The sequence below is a fragment of the Fragaria vesca genome, linkage group LG1 (genome assembly GCF_000184155.1).
Source record: "Fragaria vesca subsp. vesca linkage group LG1, FraVesHawaii_1.0, whole genome shotgun sequence".
Classification (NCBI taxonomy): domain Eukaryota; kingdom Viridiplantae; phylum Streptophyta; class Magnoliopsida; order Rosales; family Rosaceae; genus Fragaria; species Fragaria vesca.
The window spans coordinates 20,859,750-20,868,585 of NC_020491.1; the positions used below are offsets into that span (position 1 = coordinate 20,859,750).

The 8,836-nt window shown below is 36.9% G+C and overlaps 1 protein-coding gene and 1 non-coding gene across 2 annotated transcripts; both read right to left on the bottom strand.

Moving 5' to 3' along the window:
• Positions 1-651: 651 nt before the first annotated feature.
• LOC101290989 lies at positions 652-2,366 on the bottom strand. The gene is made up of 2 exons (XR_183794.1): positions 2,174-2,366; positions 652-907 (listed from the first exon to the last, which is right to left on the bottom strand). It is a non-coding gene; the product is annotated as an uncharacterized LOC101290989 (transcript).
• A 1,462-nt stretch (positions 2,367-3,828) lies between these two features.
• On the bottom strand, positions 3,829-8,748 carry LOC101291280. Its single transcript, XM_004288522.1, has 2 exons — positions 8,540-8,748; positions 3,829-4,634 (listed from the first exon to the last, which is right to left on the bottom strand). The coding sequence occupies exons 1-2, from the start codon at positions 8,631-8,633 to the stop codon at positions 3,961-3,963; spliced, it is 768 nt and encodes a 255-aa protein (XP_004288570.1). The 5' UTR covers positions 8,634-8,748; the 3' UTR covers positions 3,829-3,960.
• Between the last annotated feature and the right edge of the window lie 88 nt (positions 8,749-8,836).

An 8,836-nucleotide genomic window follows, 5' to 3' on the forward strand; every position in this document is an offset into this window, starting at 1 on the left:
TTTTCTCCCACGAACAATTCCCCGAAACTAATTATCTCTTAAAAAATACCTCTAGGGACCAATTAAACTATTAACTCAATGATCGAGACGGTAAAATTCTTATTATAATTAAGCTAATGAATAAGGTAAAAATATAAGGGCCGGGATGTGACAGCATTTGTCTTGTGACCAAGTATATTAGTTTGGGAAGATGATGGTGTTCCTTCAAGAATGCCGGCTTCTTTCTCCTCAAGTTGCGAAGTCTGGGGAATAAGGGGATATTTGACGTTTCTTTCTTTTAAAACCTCTCAGTGGGTCAGTGGCTGACGGAGGTTCTATAAAGAACTGAATCTGCTTGATTGGTGGAAACCGGATTCCAGGTACTTTAAACTCAGCATAGATGGTTCATGGTTCTACCGTGCTTAATTGGAGCTGGAGAGAGTTAGTTATAAGGACAGATGGAGAATGGATTCATAACTCTATATAGAGCATTGGTGGTGGGAAAGTGTTGCAATTTACCCCCAGAGAGAAGGAAAGAAAGTAAAAAGAACATATAGTGTGAGCAAGAGCCACAATCCCACATTCAAAACAAACAAAATCAACTGATTCAATTTCGCAAAGGGTCTAAAATGACTGACAATGTCCAAACTGGTTACATAGGATAAAAGATCTGACATGAAAGAGCAAAAGTTGACTATATTATGATTAAATTCAGAGATTAGTTGTTGGAGAGATGCATCAAATCACATTAATTACATTCAATAGGAAAGTACATGGATAGCAAGGAATTCTGTTCCACTAAACAAAAGTAGATACATAATCAAACTGAAAACTGTTTATCCAATCTTGAGAACTCTATTTAAGAGGGCCAAAAACCACCACCACCAGGCTTCTTTACGAGAATCTGACTATATTCCGGCCGCGATGTCTGCAACCATTTACAATAGTGTTCAGATTGCAATTTTCGAAAGCAATTAAACCATTTTAATTGAAGAACCACCTAAATATGCAGTTGGAAGATCTACTCGGGACAAGGACTGCGGAACTACCATACAAACAGCCATTTCCATAATAGAACAAAACCCTTTAAACCGTTACAACCTAACTGCTATGAAGAGCTCTATGGGAATCAAGGGTTGGGAGATTTAACCATGTGTTCCGCCAGGACATTGAGTCAGATCCTCAACTTTTCCGTAACATAGTGTATTTCCTAAATAAATATCTTTTATTAATACTTTGTTTACTAATGGATAAGCTTTTACCAATTTACTCATGAGAGAAAGAAACAGAGTCGTCAAAAGAAATTCCTTGAGAAAGGGCAGAAGTAGAGAACCTTATTGGCAAGGTCAACCTAACAAAATACAAGATTTACCTATCACATGATATGATCTAAGAATACAAACAGCAACAGTTCGGTTCTAGAATGAAAATTTTACATGACGCTATAGCCGGAAATAATGACTTGGAAATCTAAAAGGATGGATGATAAGAATACAAACATAAGAGATATTAATCAAGAAACCCAAGCAAAACACAACTAGAAGAGAGAGCAGAAAACAGGAGTACTTACATGATCATTGAAAATGATGGAAGTGACTGAAGAAAATAACAAAAGATGATTTCAAAGTCAGCAAACCTAACACTACACTTTCTGGTGTTTTAAATAGCACAAAACAGTAACTTAGCAAGCATAAACTTCAATCAATTCCTGCAGGAGCTTTAACATGAACCATTGGGGAAACTGAGTCAAGTGCATTGCCAATGGGATTCTATAAATATTTTCATATCTCATAAAATGTTTAGCGTAATTTTGAAGAGCGAGTATGAATTGCCAAGAAACCAATCACTGATAAGGGATCAGATACATTTACATATTAACAACATAAGCGGATTAGGATGGGATTGAATTTATATAAATTGAGTACCATATCTAAGGTCCCCTATTCAAAAGATAACCGCAGATGTGGACAAAGAGCTATAGCTCAGCTGGTTAAGTACACAATAATTAGTTTCAGACTATACATACAGCGAATCCTTTGAAAACAGCCTCTACTCTACTGAAAGCTGATTTTAGTACAAGCCTAGAACTTTTCCATTTCAATTGGAAACCACCAACAGTTCCCAGGCCCCCAAGATCAAACAAATTGCAGGGAATTCACATATCACATGGAAAGTCAAGAGAGGAGAAACTTACGAGATCTTTGAAAATGATGAAGGCGATAACGAAGAAGAGGACGAATAGAATCTCGAACTCGGCGAATCTGAAGAAGCCGAAGACCGAGTTGACAGTCCGAGTCAAAGCAGATTCATCGTCCTTGTTGTTCCTGCTTCCCACTCGCTTCGCCATCTTCTTCCTCTCTTACCTGATTTCCTCCTTTCACACTCAATTCACCAATTTCATTTTCGTCCTTGTATAGTTTTAGATTCTTTTTTTTTTTTCCTGAATTGAAAATGAATAAATAAATAAATCCTTGTATAGTTTTAGATCTTTAGTTTTAAATAAATAAAAAAATTTCTAATTTTCTATTTCGTTGTAATTTCTTTAAAAAAATTTATTCACACACTTCTAAATATTAAATACACGGGCCGGATCAAATGACACTTTATTTTACATATTTTTTTACACCAACTTTTAACCATTTAAGTAATTTCAATGATCATGAATAATTTCATTTATGATGTGTCAAATGATATGTAAATAGTTTTCTTTTCTAAGTAAAAATCAAAAAATTAGAAAATTAGAAGATGAAACGCCATCTTCTTTCCTCTTCACGCAAAAAAGAAAACATATCCTCATCCTCCCTCTAACTGTATATTCTCCGGTCAAGTTGATTGCAAAAACCTACCTGATCGATTGTTCAGAACTTCAAATGGAGACAAATAAAAACCACAAAATCAATCTTCTTCATCTATCTATATATTACCCTATATATGTATATTCTAAACCTAGATCGAATGAATTATGATAGGTTATGCTTTGGGGTAAAAGAAAGAACGGGGCATATGGAAAGTCATTGAAGACCCAAGAATATGACACACATAAACTTTACTGCAATGTGGGAAAATAAATGGGAAATTGGATCCTCCCACATACCATGGGATCTAATCTCCCTTATACTTTCCCAACATGGATTGCATATTAATTGCATCTTTCAAATATTATTTTAATGTATGTTATTATTAAATTATCCATAAAATTTTTGAATCTTGAATATTTTATATTTTAATAGTAAGGATATAATCGGTAAATTAGTTACTTGTTTTTCTATCTATGCATAAACCAAACATTGGAAAGGAAAGTAAAATACATTTTCTAGTTACTTTCCCAACGTTCTCAAACACCTCATAGGGAAATTAGTGGAAAATTTATTTTCCTATGTACATAGGAAAGACCAAGGAACCAATTTCCTTTCCATCAACCAAACGAGACCAAAAAGACTCCATTGCACTTTTTGACAAGCTTATCAAGGTGTTCTATGCTGCAGCTGCAGAAAGCTCAGATATTTAGAATCTGTCAATTATCGTGTGAAGATTAGTTTGATGCATTACTTTATCAAAACAACAGACAATGCAGGTATGGCTTTATCATCATAGATGCTCGGGGCACTCTCAGGCTCTTTTATCAATTCGTTTCATGTAAGCAACTGGCATCAGTTTTTGGAAAGATTTATTTCACTTTTTTTGGTCTCAAGATTTATTTCACTTGCATCATCCGAGAAGCAAATCTCTAGCTAAAATGAGACTAACTTCAAGCAATTCCTGGATCAGCCGACTCCCTAGTGCAGCTGCTAATGCTAATAGCTTTCACCTGTTCAACTCTGGTTATCCTTGAGACTTTCCTCTCGAGTCTATTGTTCTCATATTTATAAATTAAATCAAATCAAATCCATACATCCAAGTACAAGCACCCTGTACAATGTGATAAAATGTTACATTAATATCGTTCTTTAACAAGCCACACAACTACTATTTCCACATAAATTAGTCTTGCTTGACCACGTCAGTTGCAACCGCTGACTCCACTAAGCCAACCCGATCAACGAGCCTCTCCACTGGGACTTTTGAAACATCACGGCGGATTCCAATATCACAAACCAATCGGTGGAGACAGTAAATTCCAGCACCGAAAGCACTCAGACCACTAAAAGTAGTAGTCAAATATCGAGCCGGTGAACAAGCAATAGCACTTGCTGCAGAGAAAATGGAGGCAGCCTGCCCGCTCCTTCCCACACTAAGGCTAGTAAACACAAGCAAACCTGTTTTGCAATAAATTGCAAAGTCTTCACAATTATTTTTGAAAAGGCAGTAGCTGCCAAAACCATTCTGGAGAAGGAAAAAGGCACGGTGAAGGACATCTTCAGATGGATCAGATGAGGCAAGGGTACAGGTACCTCCTCTGGCTTTGGCAATAAAAAAGGCTGGATTGACACCATATTCAAAGAGGTACAGATCGCCACCGGACAAAAAACAGTCTAGGCAAGAAGACATGACACCACCATCACGCCCCGATGGTTCATCACAACTAGTGCAGGGATTCTCTGATGAATGGGATGGAGATGAGCTGAAAATGAAACGGTCTAACACAGTTCCTGTGCCAATTTCCCGCCCAGCTGCCCGAGTGAAGTGGATAACCTTTCCATCACCGACATATATCCCTGGAGTTAAAAAACAGACATGGTGACTTCGGTGAGCCATTAAAAGATCAAATAATAAGTACAAAGATCCTCCTCCTATACGAAAAGAAAAACAAGGCTGAAGAAATGAAAGAAAGATTAACTCACATCAGCTAGTCTGAGATACTGTTCGCTTTTGAGAGAAATCCTAAACCCTAAAGTATAAGAAAGAATTTTTGAAAGCATAAACCATGTACAACTTTTATGAAGTACCCCTAACCTCAGGCATTTAGAAGTTATCAACTTAAACTCGTTATGTCCAGATTGATTTGAAAACATCACATTCAAGACTATCTGACAAGATAAATAGCCTATATTTTCAAGAATTACTCCACATAATTCACGAAAACATGCAATTCATAGGATAAGTTCAACTTAATACAATCAACTCAATAACCAGTTTATAAAAGAGACATCGCCTATACAGTTGAAAATAGATGGATACAAAAGACAACAAAGAAATAGCACAAATAATCAGCATATTGCAAGAGAAAGAACCCAGAAAACCAGTTTCAAACCCTTCTAACATCCAAATTGGACTCAAGGGAGCCACTGCAAGTCTGCAAGTTAACGCAACAAATAACATAGTTGACCACCTACATCATTCTGATTTCTTAACAAATTGGATATTCCAGTCAAACAGGGAAGATGATGACACTGACCATTAACCAAACATTGGAGGAAAACAAAAGCAATACACAGAAGATCCCATTAATCTAAGATTACTGTAAAACAATCAAATCCCCAAGGAAATAGATTTTCTAGGGTTAACATATGGACCTTCCATTAACTCATTGCAGTCCCAAACTCCGAAGGGGATTTACAAAGCCACTTGCATATTTATCTTGATCAATCCATACCCCTTCTTTTATCTCCAGCTCTAGATAGGAATTCCCAGTTATCAACTCTTTTCCCTTCCTTGACCTTCCAGTAGACGTCTCTCATTAGCTTCTCCATTCTTAGCATGGCATATATTAGAGGGAGCAATAATGATTGTAGTGGTGTAAGCTAACTAACCTTGAAAAATAGGGAAATTTTCACGTTTCTAGTCTTTTCAACTTTTTGGATAACACAATACTCTGAAAGACCTAGGACTTATCCAAGTGGAAGCCATGATGTTTCAAGGTTGTTCTCCAACTTGATATTAATGGAGAAGCCATAATGTTGGTTGGAAAAGAAATATCCTCTTGGGAAGCCTAAGTCTAAGCTCATCCCTTGTTGGTCCAAAGGACAGTCTTTATGGTAGTTTAAGGGTCTTGCCAGGTTAATTTTCAGTTTTATTAACAACAATGATGAGCCTATTGCTTTTTCTATCAAAATCTTAGGGTGAGTAACCAAGGGTCTTGGGAAATTAAAGGTTGATGGAAATTCATCCCTTCTATTCCTCATGGTGGAGCTGGAGCTATAGTGGGATAAAGGGAATTTTAAAGCTGGTTTTGTCATCCCTATCCCATCAGTAGCCTCAGCTAAATAAGTGGAGTTAAGTCCCATCAAGGAAGGTCTGAAGCTGCTCAAAACAATGCAAGCAAGCAATGTGGTGATTGGAATACTGTCTAGAAGCCATCTCTGATATCTCAGATGTGCAGTGCACCCATATTGGTATCAAAGGGCTCTTTACAAGATATCAGGCTGAGCTTTGCTCTCTTCCTTCTGCTATAGTGCAGCATACTGCACGAGGATGCAACAGTAAGGCACATCATCTTGCCAGCACTGCCTATGACGCTACAAACAGTTTAGTCTGGGTCGCTAGCCCACCAGGATGTATTCTTCATGTCCTAAAGCTAGATTTGAATCAACCTGGGTAGCTAGTTTGTGCGATTTTAATACATCTACTACTTCAACGAAAAAGACTTGGCTGTGTCTTCATGTCTATTTAAGTCTTCAAGTACTTAAGGGTCTTATTATTAATAAGTTTTTAATAGTCATATGGTGTTCTAGGAGTCTAAGGGTTGTGTTTAAAGCCTATGAATATGACTACATATTGTGAACCCCAAATCAGATTCAAATGAATTAAATCTTATTGAAGGCTTAACACCTTTGGTTTCTCTCCCTAACCTCCCTCGTTCTATTTCTCCCTTCTAATCTAAGAACCCTCTGTTTCTTCTAAAACCATCCTGCTTCCTTGTTCCCTCAACACAGCCCAATACATCCTAACAATATTCTCACCAGCTGTTGTTGCTACCTGCTGCATCAAATATATAGTATTTATTCAAAAAAACAAAAAAAAAGGGTCAACTAAAGTATTGTTAATGTACACTGCAATGGAATTCCTGCAAATTGACTTTCAAACCTGATACTGCCACATTCCACACTAAGAAAGAAACTGAAATTGTGATTGATTACCTGAAATAATATGTTATAATCCACTAAAGAGAAGTGTGATAAAATTAACAGACTCCAAAGTATGACATCTCTACTCTCTCCTTACCTACCAGTATCACTTACACCAACTCTTTCTAGTCCTCTCTATGAGCCTAGTGAATACATTAACTGTAGATGCAGATTTGAAGGGGTATAAAGGATCGCCTTCTCAAGTTCACTTGAAGCTCAAACATACAATGAGTACTGATTACCCTCACCCCTTATTTAACATTGGAACACACTGCCTCTATCAGCCAACTACTTTTCGACTTTAGGTCAAGCGAAAATGGTCATTTCCAAGTTCTCCTAACATGGTCATTTACAAGTCCCACAGTATCAATTTCCATAAGTGCCATGGCCAACAAACAGACATACATATGGATGTGTTACCAAGCTTTAGTTATGATCATAGTCCACAAAAGGCTATAAGAAAAATCTGGTTATGTTAGTGCACCTAGATGGCGTAGTTTTGGTTGGTATTCGCTGATGTTGGGAAATTAACTTCTGTTTCTTTTCTTTTGAAAAAAATAAAAATAAAAATTGATCAAAATGATGCAGATGTGGACAATAGTTCAACAGAAGAGCGGCTGCTGACAGAAAAAAAAAATTAAAATAAATTAAAATAAGAAGAAGAAGGCAACCACACCACCAACAAGAAGATGAACAGTAGGAAACAAACTACCACACGTACTAAAGACAAAATCATACATTTAACAGAACAAGCAGACCAACATATTGCACCCTCCTACAGCTCCTCCACACCAATCTGGTTTTTGAAATCTCTTCTATTTGTTTTCAATGAAAGCCCCCAAATAATGACCGTGAGATATTACTTGGGTATTAGGGTCAAGAATAATTGTTGGCCGATGGCCAAACAAGATGTCTTGTGACCACAATTCCATGACAGAGAGATATGCATCAATTTCCAGTCTTCGAAATGCAAAAGAAAACACCCAAAACTGACTCTAAATAACACTCCACATTGATCACCACACTAAGTGTCTTTCTGTTTAATGGAAGGGCAGGATAAATGATCAAGAACATTTCCAAACTAGCAACTCGTAGAAAAAGTTGGCTTAATAATGGAACATTAGACATGAACTGTGCACCAGTAGACGCATGTTGCCTTGACGATTCTAGTGTCATAACCCATATAAGTTATTTCCCTTCGAGTAACCTAAAAGTTAAAGAAATACTGATTCTTATATCTTTTATTTTCTTATGAATCTGCTAGTCCAGTCTTCCTCTAACAATACTCACTAGAAACACTTCCTAGGAGAAAATGTTGTTGAGCAACATCACACTTGATCATATACAAACATCAACAATTGTCACCTACATTACATTGCCTCATTGTTCAATTTCATGTAGTAAATCAGCATTTTTGATCACATTTCCAAATCCCATTGATGTAATCAACATTAAAAATGACATGTTCGTTTGGCTTGGATTTGGGTTTTCGGCAATTGAAGCTACACAGCAAAAAAGGACGTTGAAAAGAAGATAGAGAGAGAGAGGGAACGAACCGTGATGGGCATAGAGGTAAGCGTTCCTCCATGAATAGATATGATCACCAGGTTTGAGATGGTCCCTGTCGATCTTGTTTGACAGCAAACCCATTACTTTGGATTACAAAAGGGAATGAATTCCGAAACACCCAATTCATTCCCAGCAATCTTACATTCCAAAAATGGCTGCAAACCCACGCTATCGTTTCCTTCCTTCGCCTGTAAGGCTATTTCCCTCTTTATTTAATTTCCACACTAGTCTTTCCCTTTCTTACCCTTTTCCACATGGTTATTGGTTTTTTTTTTTTTTTTAAG